General features: G+C 38.8%; 1 protein-coding gene across 1 annotated transcript; it reads left to right on the forward strand.

Moving 5' to 3' along the window:
• Positions 1 to 1832: 1832 nt before the first annotated feature.
• Positions 1833 to 17925, forward strand: appbp2 (amyloid beta precursor protein (cytoplasmic tail) binding protein 2). The gene is made up of 13 exons (XM_053321077.1): positions 1833 to 2199; positions 7132 to 7220; positions 9005 to 9156; positions 10264 to 10387; positions 12353 to 12521; positions 12625 to 12714; positions 12846 to 12913; positions 13004 to 13109; positions 13202 to 13326; positions 13791 to 13876; positions 14153 to 14343; positions 15697 to 15862; positions 17186 to 17925. The coding sequence occupies exons 1-13, from the start codon at positions 2062 to 2064 to the stop codon at positions 17446 to 17448; spliced, it is 1767 nt and encodes a 588-aa protein (XP_053177052.1). The 5' UTR covers positions 1833 to 2061; the 3' UTR covers positions 17449 to 17925.
• The last annotated feature ends 4295 nt before the right edge of the window (positions 17926 to 22220 follow it).

The raw sequence follows: 22220 nt of genomic DNA on the forward strand, positions 1-22220 counted from the left end.
GAACTGTAGCAAACAGTGTTAATTGGTTATGTCACTGACATAAACATCATGGACTAAGAATACATCAAAGCTCATTGGAAACATTTAGTCTTTTAGTCAAAAATGATGACACACATTCCTATTCACTTGAATGAGAAAGTCTGTCCCAACTTTTCACTGGTACTGTACATGAAAAAGCAACCAAGGAGTTGTTTAAGGCCAACTAAAGGCAAAACCACCAAAAAAAATTATGCTTTAATAATGATTGAGTAAGAATGAGAAATTATGTTTTAAGATATATATTGTTTTATATCTTCTCTAATTGCAAAATAAAATTGTGTTAGGTTTTATATGAATGTTATATGTAAGAATTTTATTTCATTTATTGATACAAAAAATAATCAGTACATTTTTTCTATTAAAACATTAATATACATCAGTACAATATATTTTCACTTCATCAGTATAAATTTAGTGTAACCCTCCTTATATTTAATTTCTAAAGTGTTAGTATTTGTCTGACATATTTTGTAATTGGTGACACAATGATTAACTGTCAGCTTTAAATTTAGTATGTTTGCATTCACCTCTGGTAAGTAAAGTAGGAGATTTTTAGCCATTTTTACACATACACTCCCAATTTTAGGAAGCCGAGGGACTAGAAAATATACTACCCAATTCAAACTGAATTCCTTGTAAATCCAGTTGTGTGTTGTCCTATAGGCCGTTTTGCAGGAGCTCCTGCAGCAGCTGTACACTCAGGTACCTTAGGAAGTCACTGGAGGTTATTAAAGACCCATAACATCCAAAACATGGCCATGGCTCCCTGCTGCCCTAAGGTAGGAGATAAAGGAGTGTCAAAACACTGACACCATAAGACTACTCAATAAATAACACACACAGGCAAACAAAGACACACACACACAAAGTGCAATATTCCACATCAATGACTGTACATGCAACCTTATTTGTGTCTTTCCAACTGTTTGTGCAATAACTGCCATCTGTCTAATAACATTTAAATGAACAAATTCTGTCTGAGTGAGGTTATTATATTGTCCATATTTTAATACATAGTCACAGACTACTTCATTAGGTACACCTCTGCAATCTTATTCAATCCAATACATGGGCTGTTTTTGCTACCATTGCAAAAAAAGAAGTGTTCATTCTACTTTATTAGTATTATTGAGGTCATACTAAGTGGTGGTGGCATACTGGAGTGCTTTATATTGGATGGTGCTCCTAATATTTTGTTCCTCTCATGTATGTTAATGGAATGGACAAAATATTAGTAACACCATTTAATATAATGCACCCTAATACACCACCATCACCCACTATGACCTCAATAATACACATAAAGCAGAATGACCATTTTCTCGTCAACAAAAACTGAAAATAAATGTGGAATTTAAAGCAGAGCTGCTGTATTGGATTGCATTAATTACACAGGTGTACCTAATAAAGAGGCCAATGAGTTTATATTGCTTTACTGTTTTTACTGTAATGGAGCTGTATTTCACAAGTTTATACTTTCATAACTGGATTTACAATAATATTCACTCTTGAATGGTTTGACCAGGAATTTCTTTATTTGGGATGACAGTAAGTTATCTGGGTTATAAAGAAGTAGGCTATATGGGTGCCAAAAATATGCAAAATAACACAACTTTAATAAGAGAGTACACGTTGTTTCTAAACCCTACCAAACATGTTTTTATACTTTTTTTTTAGAGGCGTTTTCTTTTCTTCTTTTTTTGTTTTTTGTTTTGCATTGACTGCACAATTGCGTCATTGCGTCAGCAGCAGTGAATGTGTGCGTCGGGACGGGACGGGGGCACGGAACTGCTGTAGGGTCGACGAATAATCGGAGATGAAGGAGAAAGATGGACATTTAACAGAGCTTTTACAAGTGGACCTGTAACTCGGCGAAAGAGCCAGTGTTTTTTTGTAACCTCACCGCCCGGCGAATGTTATATGAAGACTCGCCGAGGAAGTGCTTTAACCGCAGTAAGTGAGCGTAGGGAGAGCCGGGGAGGGCTGTAGCTGCTGGGGTTTCTTTTGGAGAGGGAAAACAACATGGCTGCGGTGGAGCTCGAATGGATCCCAGAAACACTATACAACACCGCTATCTCGGCTGTGGTGGACAACTACAGCCGGTCAAGAAGGGACATACGCTCGCTCCCGGAGAATATACAGTTTGATGTCTATTATAAGGTAAGATATAGCAGTGAAAAGAGGGCCCGGCTGTATGTGACAGCTAGCGGACTGTACGCTTTGTGCAATCAGCTGCTAACGTTAGCTGAATATCGATAACCCAACGCTCGCTCTAGAAAGATAAAAACTGCTTGTTTGGGGGTGTAGCTAACTCACCCCACCTAATATGTTTCTAGAATTCAATATAGCTAGTGTGTTTAGCGATATAATGAACGTGTTTTTGTGTAAGAAGCCAACAATTAGCATTCATCTCGCATTTAATTCCATCAGTGACCGTGTAAATGAAGTGTGACAGTGTTGTCATTTAAGTCAACAGTGTTTTTGTTGGTTCAGTCATGTAAACAATGAGTTTGCGACCCAACCTATAGGCTGACATTTGCTCGCTAGTCGCTTCAACTTATGTGGAGAGCGTTTGACATCCACATTAAATACACAACTATAGTCTAATACCCTGAGCTTTAAAGGAATAACACAATGAAATATAAGATGTCTCGCCCAATGTCAGCTGAGATAAAGAGGGTAAGCAGGAAATAAAATGGATTGATAGATTGAATAAGATGTCAAAACAATGCTGTTCTAGTAGCCAGTTTTAGATATAGTGAGCATCTTAAATGTCACTCATATCTTAAATGCCTCTCAGATGTGGCATTTGTTCCTCCAACTAAACCCAAACTGTCTTGTCAATACATATGGTCACATACAGTATATTCCTATTCAAAGTAATGGTGTTCTTTGATGATATAAACTTGCAGTTTAGATGAATAAAAGTTCCTAATCAGATATTAAAACAATTTTTAAATATTAAAATTGATTGCATGTTTCATAATTAATTACAACTTTTCTAGTGTTTTTCTAAGTTGTGTTATTAACTTAAAAAGCAGTAGCTTGCCTCAGAGTGTCCTCATGTGGTGTTCTAAAGGTTATGTCAAATGGGAAGAAATATATAGAGACTGTTAAGTTTAAGGTATTGAAACTGATATTTAAAACACTATAATCTATTTACCTATACAACACTTTAAACACCATAATCATAACATGTCACAGCTGTTAATATACGAGCAACTTGATCAGCAGTGATCTATGGTGTCTGCGGTTGTATTATACTATACATTAATGGTGTAGTGGTGTGTGTGAGGCTATAGATGTGTTCCACTTTGTGCCTGGTTTACAGAATTTGCAGGAAACCATTTGATGTTAAACTATTTTTATGAACCTCTGCCATTGTGATAGTTCTCTTCACACACACTGGATTTCAATACCAAAATCTTTGAGATAAACTAAAAGTTGTACCTCTACACAGACTGACAGCTGTAGGGCATCATCACACTTCTGCCTCCTCTTCACACTTATTTACAAAAGTGAAAGGAGGGATTCTTACTTGTTACTCCATGTCCATTAAGAGAAAACAGTGACCGTGATATAGAAGTCACAAGTACTAACACATCACACCAGTGGGCACAGGTCCAGTTAAAGCACTGACAATGATTTCTTGTAAACAGATATCCTCAGAGTGCTCAACTGCCCAGATTCCAAGAAAAAACACATGTGGATGTGAACACTGTGTCCTCAGCATGGCCCTGATTATTAGTATTTTACCCATGGCTTCTGACTTCTAAAGCTTTTGTGTAATAGTGTGGAAAGAGTCTAGGCTTTATTATACTATCTATAATAAATGGAGGACATATTGACCTGAATTTTTTGATAAAGTAAGTTTTGGATTGACAGGCCATAATCAAGCAGCAGAGTTACAGAGTAAACAGTGTTGTAATATTTGTATATGTAAAACGACAATGATTTCCTGTAAACAAAGGAAAATCCAATGTGGTAACTTCATCTGAGAGCGCTGAACTGCCCAAGAGTCTAAGTTTTATTGTTTCATTGATAGCCAAGGCAACATAACATTTCCAGCTTTATTTATAGATTGTCATTGAGGGCGAACATGTACAGAACGTCTTCACATGGCATCACACGGAAACTTGATGAGGCGCTTTCTTCACTTTTCACATAACGTTGTATATTCTCCATTCTCAGGCTTGTTTTCATCCACAAGCAAACACAACAACAGTGGCACACTTTGTTAAATCAAATGTACAATTCAGCGTGAAATCACTGAGTTGTCATGAACTTATTTCTGACTTGAATGCAAACATTAGTAAAAAAAACAACTATCCAGCCGTGATATAATTTGTGCCAGACTGGAAAAGCCAGCTTGCAGCAATATGGTGTAGCTCATGAAGAGATCTCACTTGGCTTAACTACAGCTCAGCAGGTGTTGTTGAGAATATGTATTAATGAAATAAAAAGTGCCTCAGAGGTTGAATTAGTCAGAGTGGTGCAGTCAGGCAGGTTCAGACAGGAAATACATAAAATACACACATCTACAGAGAGTAACATCAAATAAAGCTGTGTTCACACTGATTTTCTTTCACTTTTTTATCAGTTTTTTTCACACTAGTGGGACAGTGTGTAATTAAACATAAATAACACTACAATACTTGTATTACCCTTTATGTAAAGGCTGCATTTTCTGAAGTAGTAGAAGTTTGACTACAACTAAAATGTGTAAAGCCAACTTGTGCTGGACGCCGGCAGCTTTCAGGTGTTATAGTGCACTGTTTACCTGCCTCTTCTCTTTCTCTCTGTTTACACATTTGTTTGTGTAGCATCTTAAACTTGATTATTAACCCAGAGGATATTTGTGTTGCTGGCAGGCATGAACACACAGGTCGCAACAACCAAAAAAAATCAAGAATAATATAAAATACATAGCTTTAAAGATAATAAATCATAAAAGATTATTGAGAAATAAATTACCATCCTGTACATGAAGATCAAATTAAGACCAGCAATAAATCTAGAGCCACATAAAGTGCACTCCCCGGTGTTAAAGTACACTTGTGCCAATCTATATAAATTAAATCAAGAGAGTCAGTCTTTCAATAGCTCATGAATAAAAGTGTGTAAATAGTGTGTCTGATTTGTGCATCTTGTAGCAGAGGTCAAACAAAGAGTCAGTGGAGATGTCTTGGGCTGGGTTTGCTGCTTCCTCATCATCACCTTGCTGGCCACCTTGTTTTTATTTACCTGACTGAAGCAGCCAATTCAAGCCACTATATAGTAATTAAAAACAGATTCAATAAAATGCTGATATAGTGATTAGAGTAGTACACACCTTTTTAAAAGGGATGTCCAAACTCTTCCATAAAGGTTCATGTGGCTGCAGGTCAAGCAGGACCACACCAGGCTCAACTCATTTAATCAACTCATCTCAGGCTTCAGACAGTTGATTGGTCGAATCGTGTTCTCTTGATTGAACAAAAACCTGCAGGCACACAGCTCTTAATGGAATAGTTTGGTCTTTCCTGATCTTAAGGTTCAGCAGTATCTATAATTAACTCAAAACGTATAATCAATCCCAGTGAACAGCTATTTCTGCTCAGTAACAATATGAGTGTGTGTATGCTGGGGTGGTGGAGTCCACAAATGTATAGACAGGGAGAGCATCAAACATGGTTAAAACTGGTCAAGTTATTACAGATGAAGACTAAGAGACACAAGCGCTGCAACATGATTTGATCACACTAATGTTGAGTTATATATGATCATGCTCAAAAGGACTAGTCCGTTATAAAACACCTGATTGAGGAAAGTGACGTGACACATTTCTAAGCATGCTGAAAAATGAAGTTAGACTAATGAGACTTTCCATCGAGTACAAACTTATTATACTGTGTTATGATTAGGTCTGTTACAATAATAACATAATTATGATGATCATCATGTCTATATATGGACATATCATATGATACATGGACATGACCTTGATCTTTTTTTTACCTCAACATTGCCACACTTCACATTAGCAGCTAAGAGACTATTCATGTCACATTGGCTAAACAAGTAGTGTCCTCCATTCCTCACTGTGTACGTCCTGAGTGGAGACTGTAGAAGAATTAAAGGGAAATAACTCTGTCCCCAACCATAATGACAGTCTGTGTTTTTACACAAGTGTAGAGCCCACTCTCCAATCTCACCCCCGCCCCCCTTACATTATTATACTATTATATTATCATTAAATCAGTGGTATAAAATCATCTTCAAATGACAATAATATCGTTTATCGCAATTATTTCTGAGACAATATATCGTCCGACAAAAATAGTTATGACAGAACTATGTTACAAAACAATCGCACACAATAATTAGTTTTTTTCAGTTCATTGAGTTGTTATTTAACAACTTATTTATGAGACGTGAGGTTACTTAAACAGTGTGATGAATCAGCAGCGTGTCAGGCCAGTTTCTGAATTCATTTGAAGTGTAAACCAAACAAAAAACACACGTCAACGCTCAACTATTTCCCTCACACAGCGTCCTATCACTCTGACTTTAAGTGAGATTTCACACAATAACTGAAGTTCTGAGACCCGTCGTGTGCCACCCCTCCCGCAGACCCCCCATCATGGAGAGCCAGTGTATATACCAACTTCCAGTTCAGTGCATTTTGATGACAGGCTAGACATCAGCAAATGTTTTTGTGTAAACCCCACCTCAACCGAACAGCACACAACATTTTGTAAAAGCATCACTTAAAACACAACAGTAACAGAAAGCGGGATGAAAAATGGGACAGGGTTAGTACACTGTGTACTCTACTGCTGATACAGTCTGTCTCCACCTGTACATTATTAATCACATCACTTATCACCCTTACAGTCAATACCGTGCTCCTAATTGAAGAGTTGACATCTCTATTGTTCTCAGTGATTCTCCATGCTCACCTTACCTCCCCTTCACCCCTCCGTCTCTCTCTCTCTCTCTCTCTCTCTCTCTCTCTCTCTCTCTCTCTCTCTCTCTCTCTCTCTCTCTCTCTCTCTCTCTCTTTCCCTTTCCCTCTCTCTTTCCCTCTCCCTCTCCCTCTGTGTGTCTCAGCTTTACCAGCAGGGCCGGCTCTGCCAGCTGGGAGGAGAGTTCTGTGAGCTGGAGGTGTTTGCTAAAGTGCTGCGGGCTTCAGACAAAAGGTAAGAACATAATGGGGCTAAGCTTGTCCCTGAAACCTCACACCAGCCTACACTGACCCATCAGGAGTCACACAAAGTGGTCCAGGAGGGCTGGGTCCCTTTTTTAAACAGATGATTATCACGGCAGTGTTTTTTAGTGTGTGTGCTGTTCTGGATACTACATTCAAATAGATGGGGTTGGAAAAGCTTCCTGCATGGATGAGAACTTATAATAATGCCTGAGTTTAGTATTTAGATGACTTGCTTTAAATATCATCATCAACCGCAGCAACACATTTGTATTAGCATTCAATCATATGTGATTATCATATATTAAAGAGTACATACAAATGCAGAGGCAACAAAACACAAGCAGTAAAAAGGACAGCAGTGTGAAATTGTCCATAGATGCATCCATGTGTAGATTAAACTGGAATATAATATACAGCAGAGAGCATGTTATCTGTTACCTGTCATGATTGCAGGTGAGCACTGAGATTATTCCACTGCAGTTCAATGATTCAGTCAGTTTTGTTTCATGAAGATTATAGAGAAGGTTCAGTGTGTCAGCGCTGGTTGACAGTCGAGAATAGTGTGCCTCTACACTGTCATGTCAGCTGGTCAGGGTCTGTAGGTTTAGGTTAGGGATGATCCCACTTTTTCAGTCCTGGTACAGATACATGGGTATCAATCAGATACCAGTGATTAGTTAATAAGCTGTGTGCTTTACTGTGTGGAAGAGACTGGGATCATTCTTTTATGCGTAAGGCAACATCAGACTTGACTTAAACGTTGCTTTCCTAACTTTGTAAAACAAAATGTGACAAATAGACACCTAGATATAAATGTACTGAAGTATTATTCATTAAAATAATGATATCCAATACCAGACCAGCCCATTGTCACTGATACCTGATCCAGCTGTTTGAGTCAGTATCACACTGATACCTGATATCAGTATCAGTATATCTCTATTGTAGAAGAGCATTCATTCAGAGAAATATGTCACTTAACTTTACATTCAGTCCTCCATCAAGTGGAAGGTCCACTGCCAGTGAACATCAGGTGTTAGTTTATTTAGGGCTGAATTTCTTTCTGTTTTACTGGCTCACAGAGAGGACAGTGTGGACCAGATCAGTGAGCAGCTATCTTTGAGAATCACAGCTGAATTTCAACTTTTTTCTGCTCATGACAGCATCATCATGTGACAAAGTTACATAAACTGTTTTGATTGGCTGTTATACAAACTCGAAGCTGATTAAAAGGAGTCAGTCAGTGTAACTCCAGCTCTTCTCTGTGTAATGTGCTACTGTGCACTGAGTGACAGTTTTATAAAACATACCTGCTGCCATTCTGCCAAGTCATCAGCAGGGCTGTGACATTTGAACATGACGTTACATACAAAAAAAACTAAGCAAAATGATCCATTCAGACTGTAATACAGCAGGTGAAGGTACAGTGTTGGATGCTCACCTGTGTAAAAGCCCTGAGGCAGCTGCTGGAGTGAGAACTCACTGTACTAAAAAGCTGCTGAGCCAATACAAATCAAAAAAAAAAGTGTATTGGCAAACCTTGATGGTGATATGGTGGCCACTGAAGACCAAATATGTTAACACACATGCCTGTTGTAGCCCAGTTGAACTACAGAAGGCTTGAGGTTAAGGTACATTATTGATGTTCTCTCTGTAATGTTATCTTAGTGCTGTATGTTGTTGCTTTCAGCCTGCACTGATAATCTTTATGTGAATACAATAGCAGCAGTCTGTAACTGATCAGTATCTCATATGTCCTCTGACCTGGTCCAGACACCTCCTGCACCACTGCTTCCAGGCCCTGATGGACCACGGTGTGAAAGTGGCCTCAGTTCTGGCAAACTCTTTCAGCCGCCGCTGCTCCTACATCGCAGAGTCTGACGCCCACGTCAAGGAGAAGGCCATCCAGTTCGGCTTTGTACTGGGTAAATGGGGAGGAGAGACAGAGGGGGAGGATACAGAAGACAATGAGAGAATTATAAGAGGGTTAACTGATAAGCTTCACAGATAGGCTGAGTTTATGGATTTTTTTTAACTAGTCGTTTATATTATGGGTCTTGTTTTTGTGTTGGTGCATGGAATTGTGGGACATGTATGTTGATCATAAACAGCCTGTGATTTGAGAAGCGCAGCGCCAGAAAGCAGCTGTTTACTTTGATTAAATCACATGCTAATGAGAGGTCGCTACTAAATAAGCTCACACACTACAGAATGCCTGTTTGTGTAGGAGACATTGGATTGATGCAATCATAGAAATGACTGAAACAAACTGTTCTTCCTATTTATTTTTGTTGAACTTTTAACAGATCAACAGACGTTAATGTCACAGAGAGGAGAGTATCTTCATTTATTCAGCTATTGCCGCAATACTTCACTGTTCTTGGCTCAGTTGTTTCAGAGCGATGTGTGCACCAGAGACCTTCCACTTACTGCCTGTCATTGGGTTTGCATGATTAAAATAAGGCTATAAATGTAAAATAGTAATAGTGTCACCATGACTTCTTACCACTAATAAGCATAGCTCAGCTCCTCAGCTACACCCACAAGCAAGAAAAGCAGTGTTCCAGTGCCTGCCACCACATGTAATTGATGAGGATATTAAACAATATTCACTAGCACAGTGGTTTTATCCACTTTCTCATTCTGTTTATAAAGTCAGCACAGCATCTAGAGAGAATTTAATGCATCCTAAGACAAGGTGATGGATGCTTGTTAAGCAGTAAATTGGCTGGCGAGCAAGCCGTAGCAGTGACTGTGAAAAAGCAGCCAGCAGTGTATATTTTAGCTCTGCATTATCATCAAAGTGAAGCAGTGGATGAACTCTGATTTATAATGTTAGAACCTTAAAGATGAGTTTCACTTCCTCTAATACCTGCCACATTAGACACAGTAAGGTAAGACACATAGTTTGCAGTGTAAGTGTTGTTTTGAATAGAACATATAGGTAATATGTTGTGTGGTGCAAGTGATGCTGAATCTAGCTCCCTTCTGATTGGCAGACTGCTGAAGTGATGTCATGTGTTTGATTGCAGGGGGCTTCTTGTCTGATGCCGGCTGGTATGGAGATGCTGAGAAAGTGTTTCTGTCGTGCCTACAGCTCTGCACACTCCACAGCGAGGTCCTCCACTGCTTCCGGGCTGTGGAATGCTGTGTCAGGTCAGTATATTTACCCAGAATTCCTTTGGACCAGGGTTGCAACTAACCATTATTTTCATTAAGAGTTAGTTGTTTGTATGAAAAATGTCGGTCACTGCTTCCCAAAGCCCAAAATGAAGTTCACAACCCAAAGATATTCACTTAAAGGATAATTACCGTTTTTTACAACTTGGACTTATTTCTAGCATAAAATACAATCATTTACTCACCTAGACAACTTTGGTGTCATTTGGAGTCATTCAGACGAAATTAGCTCCAGTGGAGCGCCTCATATATCCGTATAATGTGAGTACACGGGGCACCGAAGCGCAGCGTCTATATAACGCATTATCTGCCCAGAAACTAGTTCATTTCACCAATATTTAGTTATGATACATTAGTGCTATTCCCCTCCGAGCCCCTGGCGGCATGTGAGGCCAGGAAATACGTGTCTGGATCTGTCAATAAACGTCTGTATCACAACACTGGAGGATTTCCGCTCAATGATAAACCGGGTTGTAGTAGAGAGGTTCGGAAATGACATCATCCAGATCAGAGGTTAGTAGGTCAACCTACAGACCCCGGATGTTGATAACATGCCACCAGGGGCTCGGAGGGGAATAGCACTAACGTATCATAACTAAATATTGGTGAAATGAACTAGTTTGGTGGCAGATAATGTGTTATATAGAGGCTGCGCTTCGGTGCCCCGTGTACTCACATTATATGGATATGCGCGGCGCAACACTGGAGCTAATTTCATCCGAACGACTCCAAATGACACCAAAGTTGTCTGGGTGAGTAAATGATCGTATTTTATGCTAGAAATAAGTCCAAGTTGTAAAAAACGGTAATTATCCTTTAATGTCACAGAGGACTAAAGAAACCAGAATTCTAACTTCTTCTTTTTTTTCTTTTAATTACCAATTAATTATCAAAGAATTTTGCAATTAATTTAATTGTCGACAAGTAATTGGTTAATTATAGCAGCTTTACTTTAGACAGCCTAACTTAGTTCACTTTGGAGTTACCAAAGTCTTAATTTCAGTTGTAGTGAACTGTTTAGGGCCTGACTGATACTGGAGTTTTTGGGCCAATACCAATATTAAGTATTTTAAAAATTCACATATCGCTATGTCAACCGATAATCTTATATACACAGAATATATATATGAACACACACTTTTTTCAAATGTGGTTATCAAACACTTGTGACTAATATATGTAATGGAGTCCATGATATTTTACAGTTGAACAATTAATTACATTTTTTTATAAAATGACATCACTGCACTAAAACAGTAAACTACAATAGGAATTTAATATGTTAAACTTTACTATATTAAACTTGAATTAGGAAAAATGATTAAATATACATAGAATGTGGCATATGTATCTTAAAAAAAGGAAAAAGAAAGAAGAAATTTGGTTCATATCGGAAGGCAGGAAGGTAGAAAGACAGATAGTGATATATATATATATATATATATATATATATATATATATATATATATATATACAGTGATATATCTGTGATAGGTCAATATAGGCTGATAATGGTGATTGACAGCTTTATCTGTCTGGCTCTAAAACTGATGTAACAAAGCAGGTTTTTAGCTTGAGCACTGAGTCATGTCGTATTGATGAATGTGTCTTTGACCTGTAGAACTGTACTCGTCACTCCAACAGTATAAAAAGAAAAACTACTATGAAAAAAATAGTTTGATGAATGAAAAGGTGTTTCAGCCTTATTGAAGATGAGGGCACCAGCCTTTGTTTCAATGAAATAATTTTTTTTTGGTCTTGGAAATCCATACAATCTATAAAAGAGGCATTATGGCATTGTAGATATGACAGTTATTATATTATATTATAATGACTGAATCAGAAAAACTCTGCTTATATTTCTGTCTACATCCAGCAACTAAGTTGGACTTAACAACAAACTGAGACTGTTATTAAAGGTGTCCCCTCTCATCTCCACAGGCTGCTTCATGTCCGCAATGGTAACTGTAAGTACCACCTGGGGGAGGAGACCTTCAAGCTTGCTCAGTCTTATATGGACAAATTAGCCAAACACGGCCACCAGGCCAACAAGGCGGCGCTGTACGGCGAGCTCTGTGCCTTGCTCTTCGCCAAAAGCCACTACGATGAGGTAAGATTCACCACCAGTGCCTGAGAGAGCTTTGTCACCAGTGTTTGATAGAAAATAATGACATTTCTTACTCATGTCTTTTTCCTGTCTGTCTGTCTTCCAGGCATACAGGTGGTGTATAGAGGCCATGAAGGAAATTACTCCAGGGCTGCCTGTTAAAGTAGTGGTTGATGTCCTCCGGCAAGCCTCAAAGGTTAACAGTGTTCACTTATATTCCAACGTGTTAGTGCAGACTGTATGTACACTACTACAGGACAGCATCGTGTTGAGTTTTTGATACTCGATAGCCGTCGTGTGAAGTCTGACTGTGTGTTTCTGCCGCAGGCCTGCGTGGTGAAGAGAGAGTTCAGAAAAGCAGAGCAGCTGATCAAACATGCAGTGTTTCTAGCAAGGTAACCTGCTGGGTCTTATAAGGGCTCCACGTCATTTATAGTTGCTCTTTTTCGAATGTTTCTGACGCCTTGTTTTTGTGTCTTTTACAGAGAACACTTTGGACACAAGCATCCCAAGTACTCGGACACGCTGCTAGATTATGGATTTTACTTATTAAATGTAGATAACATATGCCAATCAGTTGCTATTTACCAGGTAACACAGCAATACAAAACAAGAATGTAAATCTGGTGTCGCTGAATGACACGCATCCTTATAAAAGTATCATCATTCTGTTTAAATTGTAGACGGCGCTGGATATTCGACAGTCTGTGTTTGGAGGGAAGAACATCCACGTGGCCACGGCCCATGAAGACCTGGCCTACTCCTCATATGTGCACCAGTACAGCTCTGGGAAATTCGACAACGCTCTGTGAGTACAATGAATCTCTCAGAGTCGGGACTATTCCTAGACCGGCCGGATAATTACATTAGACATGAGCTCGCTTGTAGATGGAAGCACAAGACCATGACTCACGCTGTAACCGTGTTTTCTCTTTTATTGGCTTTACTGGCTTTTCAGTAATGTGGCTGCACGCTGCTGGTGGGTGTCATTTCATACTGTGATCATTGTAGACACTGTGAAGCATTTTTAAATTTGAGTCCTCTCTGTATACAAAGGGACTGATTCCAACTTGGGTAATTTTGTGACCTCTGTTATCCACGTTGACTTTTGCAACGTAGGAGCAAGCAGAGCTTTTACAAAACAACGTCCCTCCGAGAGAAGCGCTGCTCGTTCTAGGAAATGTTTGTCCCGTGAATAGAACAGGCTTTTCTCGCCAAGTCTGAGCGGCATGAGATGTTTGGGTCAGCTGCTGTGTTTGTTCCCCCCCTCAGATTCCATGCAGAACGTGCCATAGACATCATAACTCACATTCTGCCTGAGGACCATCTGCTGCTGGCCTCCTCCAAGAGAGTCAAAGGTAAGGCTTGTTTCCTATAGACGCTGGCCTCCCACCCGTTGTGTGTTAGTGACACGGCCACTCTGTTATAGTTTTTAGACTGGCATCTGTTAGCAGCTATATGACACCTCTGACAGTTCTGACATAACAGTGAAGTGATGCAGGGGCTGATACAGACTTGAACTTCAGGGAGAATTTCACATTTGGCACCAACAAATGACACAGAGCTGTGGCTCTGCTGTCTAAACGTTGGAGGAAGTCTGACGTGAATGCTTTCTTTGCTTTTTTTTCCATCAGCTTTGATTCTGGAAGAAATAGCGATCGACTGCCACAATAAGGAGACAGAAGAGCGCCTCCTCCAGGAAGCTCACGACCTGCACCTCTCCTCTCTGCAGCTGGCCAAGAAGGCCTTCGGAGAGTTTAACGTCCAGACAGCCAAACACTACGGCAACCTAGGACGACTCTACCAGTCCATGAGGAAGTTCAAGGTTAATGGAGACACACACACACATATATGTTTATTTATATGTATCTACTATAAAATCTGCTGCTGCAACATAACCTGTAATACAGCTCAAACATTTAAGATTGACTGCTGTTATTTGCTACATTGTCACGTCAGTTCAAACATCACTGGCAAGGGACTAGTCCAACATAACAACACACACCCACTACCACCCCCAAAAATCCAATCAATCAATCAATCAGACTTTATTTGTATAGCACTTTCATACATAGTAATGTAACTTAAAGTGCTTTCCATAGATAGATAGATAGGTAGATCAGCAGCAATATATATGAAAACAAATACATAATAAACAAACAAGACAAACAAAAGAAGAAATAATTAATGACTCAATATAATCAGGAAGTGATGTAATGCCATCATCACTCTGATGAATCTGCAGTGAGGAAACACCACAGGTAGGATATAAAATGTAAAAAATTAAGAATACCCAAATAAAGTAAAAGGTAATAAAACATGAATAAAATATCATGTGAGGTGGGGTATTAAAAGTAAAATATAAAATAATAAAAAAAAAAGAAGAGGAAATATAATGAAGTAAAGCAGACATAAACGGTGGAAACAGAAGGAGATAAAATCTAATAAAAAAAGTCCAAGTAATAAAAATAGACAAAAATATGAAATAAAATATTGAAGGTAGGAAAAGGTAGGTCTTCATTTTGCTTGTAGCCTGTGACAGAGTTAGTTTAAAATGCATCACACTTGTCTGTAGGATTGTCCTTAAAGTGGAGCTCAGTGCTGATCATACTGATGACTGATGAGTCTTCATGGCTGTTATCAGCTGATCAGGCTACACTGGATCTCACAATGCTGAATGCAGCAGAGCAGCAGCAGCTCACATAACATAAGTCTTACTCAGCTTTAATATGAAGTTGCTGAGTTTTAGTCCCCATTTAAAGGGAAAAATCTTCCCAATCTGTTTAGGAGAATAGTTGTAAATGTGGTGCATTGTAAAGGATATGATAGAAGGATTTATGAAATGAATAAACACATGTTTTTAACCAGATTTCCACAGATAGAAAGTTAATAGACTGTTAAGTCATCATTGAAACTCTATTTGGAAATAAGTAGTTCAAAGTGGAAACCCAGCAGTCATCACAACTCATCTCAGAGCATAACGTAACAAGTGCTGACATTCACAGGGAACACGAGCCCCTACTGCTGCTGTGATGAAACCTTTCCACTGGAAAATCAACCTCATGTTTTGCTCATCGGACAAACCCAAGAAATAGTTCCTGTGTTTGAAAATGTTGCCTGTGTTTGTGTGTGTGTTTGATCTGTGTCTCAATGTTTGTGTGTGTTTCTCGCAAACCAGGAGGCAGAGGAGATGCACATCAAAGCCATCCAGATTAAGGAGCAGCTTCTGGGCCACGAGGACTACGAGGTGGCTCTGTCTGTGGGCCACCTGGCCTCCCTCTACAACTACGACATGAACCAGTACGATGACGCAGAGAGGCTCTACCTGCGCTCCATCGCTATCGGTCAGAGGAGGGGAAGGGATGGACTGTGTATCTTACAGTGTGCTTTAAAAACAAACTCAATCTTCATTGTTTCATCAGTGAGCCTAACCTTAGTCATCCCGTTTTACTGGAAAAAAAAACTGGTTATCAGCTGGCTCACTTCAGTTCAGTTTTATTTATATAGCGCCAAATCACAGCAAAATTTATCTTAAGGCACTTTTCACATTTGATTTCATTTAAAGAGACCCAACATTCCCACATGAGCAGCACTTGGTGACAGCAGCAAGGAAAAACTCCCTTTTAATGGGAAGAGACCTCAGGCAGAACCGGACTCTAGGTGGGCGACCATCTGCCTTGACCGGTTGGAGTTGAGTGAGAAAGAAGAGAGAGAGATGAGAGGGAGAGAGATATACAAGATAATCTCTCAGCCAGAACAGAGGAAGAAAAATGGTACAAATAGTATCCAAATATTACAAGTCCAGCTGTGTCTTTTTAAATAAGCAAAAGCAAAGTCAGCCTAAGCCAAGTTCTGCTGCCAAAGCTAGAGAGGACAGCCTCACTGCTTCATCAGGTCAATATGACTATAATATTCCATTTATCATTTACTGAGAATGTGTGAATGTTTTATATCGAATAAAAAGGCTGCAGTAAACATGGTTTTTATTTACAGTCTTCATCTCATGAAGTCTAAAATGATATTGACATAAATGTAGGAAAAGTAGGAAAAAAACTGCATATTTTTAAGATAAGATATTCCTTTTTATTAGTCCTACAATGGGGAAATTTGCATTATTACAGCAGCAAAGTGGACAGTAAAATAGACGAGCAGAAATAAAAAAAGAATAAAGATCAATAAACAATAAGTACAAAAGCAATAAAAAACAATAGCAATAAAAAATATAATAAACTATTCTTCATGTTAATTGTCAATATTGTAAATGCAGTACTTTTGTCCATGCCAGGATCCTGTAGTACAAGAATGACTACATTTTTCCTGTGTGCTGCTTAATTATCACCATAGTTTCATGTTCAGATGTGATCTCATGAACTGAATCTGCTTCCGAGCAGGTTAGCCATCAAGCTTGGTTACCATGGTGATTTAACCGTGTTAAATGTGACTCTGCTTTTCATTACTGAAAAAACCTTGCTTATCGAGGCCGGTGTTCCCGGAATTCCAGATTGAACTGAGTTCTAAGTCAAAGCTGTCATGACTTAAACTGATTTAATGTGCCTCTCTGTCTTGTAATAGCCAAGTTACTCATTAGCAGCCTAATTAACTTGTGTGTAGTATGTAATATGGAATGATTGCCAACATGGTAAGTGATGCTTCCTTTGTCCTCCCAGGTAAGAAGCTGTTTGGAGAGGGTTACAGCGGTCTGGAGTACGACTACAGAGGCCTCATCAAGCTCTACAACTCAGTGGGGAACTACGAGAAGGTGTTTGAATACCACAACGTACTGTCCAACTGGAACCGGCTGAGGGACCGGCAGTTTGCCGTGGCAGACGCCCTGGAGGACGTCAACACTACCCCCCAGCAGACCCAGGAGGTGGTACAAGCTTTCCTATTGGCACAGAGCCTGGGCCCCACCCGCCCCTGTCTCGGCTGATTTTTATGATGGTAGAGAGAAAGAGAGAGAAAAGAAAAAAAGAAAGACACATGGGTTTAAGACCCAGAAAGGACACAAAATAAGCCCAAATGTGACGCTTCAGTTGCACACACACACACACACACACACACACACACACACACACACACACATACACACACACACACACAAACACTTAATTAGTAATACACAGTAAATTCAAGCATCACCGGCACAGTCAACTGGCTTTACAGTCACTGTGGCTGCCAGTACACACACACACACACACACACACACACACACACACACACACACACACACACACACGCACACACATTTAGCTGTGGAAAAAAAAAAAGATAGAGAAGACACCGTTATCAAACCTCATCGACACCCACAAAAACCACCGAGACGTGACTCCAGACCGGATGCAGCTTCACAACCCACAGAGCAGACTGTTGCATTTCTCCAAGAGAAAGAGGACAAATAACTGATGGAGGAGGGGGGGTCGGGGGGCTGGGGGGGGGGACAAGAAAGGAAAAAAAAACCTCAAACATCCTGTAAGGATGACAAACAACCTCTCCTCTCTTCTCTTCTCTTCTCTCGTCTAGCTCTTGCCTTTTTTTTGTCTCTTTTTCAGTTTGGAATGGGAGAACTTTTAATGGGAGAATTTTTTTTTCTTTTTTTTTTTTTCCTTTTTGTATTTTGAACCAGCATCGCTCTGAAACGCCATGAAACTCATCACAGATCAAAACCATGTTCTCCAGGGCTTTGTACACACACACACACACACACACACACATCTGCGGAGAGAGAAAAAAAACCAACATCATCATCATCACACGGATCAGAGATGGGAAAACGTCTGATATGTTTTGACACTTGTACAGTAAAATAATACAGCAGATTGTACACTTAAGTTTCAGTTGAAGGCTTCTTTTTTTTTTCTTTGTGTCTTTTTTTTTGTTCTTTGCAAAGGAATGAAAGTCGGACCCTAAAGAAGACACAGAACTGCTCTGATGGAGAGAGATTACAAACAGTGGAATGTGCTGAAACCAGTGGGTGTATTGTTACACACGTTATAACAGGCTTCACAGGTCTCGTTTTATTTTATTTTATTTTATTTTTTTCCAGCTTAGTACTGACATAGCATCATTAAAATGCCAATAATTTATATGCAAAAAAGTGTATGTTTATGTAGCCCTTTTTTGTTTTTGTTTTATGCTTTCTTACTGAGTGAGCCATTCATTCTGAAGAGGAAAAAACACTGGCACGGAGGAGGAGTGATAAGAGGAAGATGCTACATGTACAGAGGGTCTGTAGAAGCCTGCCTTTATTTGTTAATGTAAAGGTGTGGCTTCATGTGTGTGTGTGTGTGTGTGTGTGTGTGTGTGTGTGTGTGTGTGTGTATGAGAGTGTGTGTGTGTCACTATACACAGATAGAGCTCCGGGTGCCTAAGTGCTCCTCTGATGACTACCAGCCTTACACCAGCTTGCAGTTATCTGTCTGTAGACGGACCCATACTTCTAAGTGCTAAATAAACTGATACCCTTAAGGGCACTGCAATGGGGACCAATATTGTGTATATGTGTGTGTGTGTGTGTGTGTGTGTGTGTGTTGTTGGCCTGTTTACCTGTGCATTTAGCCTTTCTTTTCCACTCCATCCTGTCAGATAATCCCATCAAAATAAAAGTTCCAGATGTTTTTTATTGGGTTTTTTTCACTGGAGCATGATTTCCCTTTATAACAGACTCTTTCTGTTCAATTTCTCATCAGCTGTCTTTGTTTATCAGGGGTGCTGGCTGTCAATTATAATGAAGAACCAGGTAAACAACCAGTGACAATGTTTCTGTTTCTACTATTTTCAGTTCAGGTTTACATGCAGCACTTATTAACAAAATCAGTTCACCCAAATTTACACATTTTTTTCCCCGCTCATTTGTTCAGCGCAGTGGTTCCTATTTGCTTGCGATTCCAGCCGCCAGAGCAATAACGGATGATATGAAGCTGATATTGATTGTATTATATCAGATTTATTTTTCCATGTTAACTCACACACACACACAAAAACACTTTGAAAAGATCCCTGGTTTATTAATATTAAAGTGGCTATTCAAACAAACTGTGACCAAGATATGTACTAAGTGGAACATTATACAGTTGGAAAAATAATAAACTTGTCAGCGCTCTCTGGTGGACAAACTGTTATTTCTGTTCTGCAGTTGCCTGTCATTTATATATATAATACAGTGTATATGTATTTTAATACCAATATGTCAGTAACTCTATTGTAACCCCTAACTATAATACTTGACTACAGCGTGCATGTCTGAGATGTGAGCACTTCCATCAATGAGTGCTTTTCCATTTTAAGCTGTTTTATGACAATAACTTGAAGGAGAAAAAAACCACACACTATTTATAAAAAAGATAATATTATTCCATATGGCGGAATTTTGTCCGTGACCACTTGTGGGGTTGCTGACCACAGGTTGGGAACCACTGCCCCTCTTGGTATCTAATCATGCAGATAGTTTCGGTTTCATTTTTCCATTGGGATGTGAAGAAATAGTCCCTGTGAAAGTAATACAGTCACTGTTTCTGGATAGAATATGTTACTGTTGAAGTCTTTAAAATGAACACCAGACATAAAAATCCATCCACAGAAATGTCAGAGAAACCTGGACTAATAAAACCCAAATTATCTGCATGGTTTTATACCATTATTGGTAAGTAAGATGTCATTTTTGTCATAATTTGGGTGAGCTGACCCCTTAAAATCCACTAATATGAGACACAAGCAGCTCTGTAGAGAAACAACTGATGAGATTTTGCTTAGAAATAAAGAGTCCAGCTTGAAAATAAGCTTCAGGCATTAATGAATGAATGAATTTGCAATGTGATGCCTTCCATTAGCACCCCGCTTTCTCTTTAAATGAATGAAGAACATGAGCTTTGCCTTGCTGTTTGCTTCAGTGCTTGTCGATGTCTCTCTCTCTCTCTCTCTCTCTCTTTCTCTCCCTCTGTCTCTGTCTTTAGCAGTGGTGTGAGTGAGCTCTAGCTGAGGAGGTCCAGCCTTAGCCCCACCCCACCCCCACCCCCACCCCCCCCTGAAAAAAAGGACGCTCAGCTTCACACACACACACATACACACTGTGCTTCAGCTTCAACAGAACTGGGTGTGAAGAAGAAGAAGAAGAAGAAGAAGAAAAAAACACACTTCCAGAGCAGACATAGAAATGAATGTTATACCTAAAGGATATTGTATTGTTACTGTTGAGTTGGGTTTTCTGGCAGATGGTCAGCACATATCTTATTGTTCACCTCGTGTTCACACCTGAAGTCAATTAGAAGTTGAGTTCTAATGAGATGAAAATGCCCAGAAATGTAGTAAACACAAATGAAGAGTTTTATATCGGTGGTACTAAATATTAAATGGACTTCATATGAAATCAGGCTCTGTTTCCTTCCTTTAAAGTGGATCTATGTTTTAGTGTTGACTCACACATGCCTGTATGCTGTTTCATAAGATATCACTTTCTTCAGCTGTTAGGTCTCTTTATTCCAGTTAAAGGATATCACACACTCATATTTCACACAACAGTTTGTCTCTTTACTGTTTCAACATGAGCTCAACTCCATCCAGCACCTCCGGGAATGCTGACCCTGGCCAGCCTTCTATCAATCAATCAATACATCAATCAAACTTTATTTATATAGCAGCTTTCATACAGGTTAATATAGTTCAAAGTGCTCCACAGTTGATTGACAAGCTGATAATAAGACAGAACAAATGTAGAACAAGAACAACATCAAGAAAAGGAAGAAAAACAAAGAACAATTACAAAGAAAAAAGAGAATAATTAGTGTGTGTGTGGGAGAAAATAAAGTTTAAAATAAAAAAGTTTATTAAAAGTTGAGTAAAACAACTAGTTTAAAATAGATTAATAAATAAAATAGGAATAAAGTTTAATAAAGCTTGACTATAACTAGGTTTAAAAAGAGATTAAAAAGACAGAAGAAACAAATCAATAAGGAGATTAAATTTATAGAATGATAATAATAATAATAAAATAAAATAACAACAAAATAAAGTAGAACATCATCAAAATGGAATAAAAAAAAATAGAAATGCTTCTAAATTAAAAACCATCAATAAAGCACTTTAATATATGGATGTCACGTTCAAGGCTCATATTCACACAACATCTAAAGATATCTAAAAATAACTTCCTGAGTTAAAACTGCAAAGCAGTAATAAAAGTAGGTCACATCAGCACTGTGTGTAGACTTATCTGATCAATGATGAAGATGTGTTCAGTCAACAGTAGATGGTGTTTGATGTGTGATACAAGGTTCTTGATAAGTCATCAAGATCTATCTAATCACACTCCTCCTGTGTGTTGATGAATATTCTCTTTAACATTCCAGTCACCTGTCAACCAATCACTGTGGACGTAATGATTCAGTGAAACCAGTAAAAGTAGCACTCAGCAGCTACATGCTACACTTCTGCAAACACATGACACATACACTACTAAAAACAGTAAGGTCCACTTCTTTATTGTATAAATGTATTCAAACTGCTGACATCATAATAAACATCATGCACAATAAGAAATAAAGCCACAGTCAATCAATACATTCATATAAATGACTATAGTTCACCATTAATGTATGTATCCTAAACTATTTACATCTTTCTTAACAGTATTTACCATCCATCATCATCATCATCATCATCATCAACAACAACAGTCTTGATTATGGTTATAATGTATATTTGCAGAAA

Source organism: Scomber japonicus, chromosome 6, assembly GCF_027409825.1.
Source record: "Scomber japonicus isolate fScoJap1 chromosome 6, fScoJap1.pri, whole genome shotgun sequence".
NCBI classification, from domain to species: Eukaryota; Metazoa; Chordata; class Actinopteri; order Scombriformes; family Scombridae; genus Scomber; species Scomber japonicus.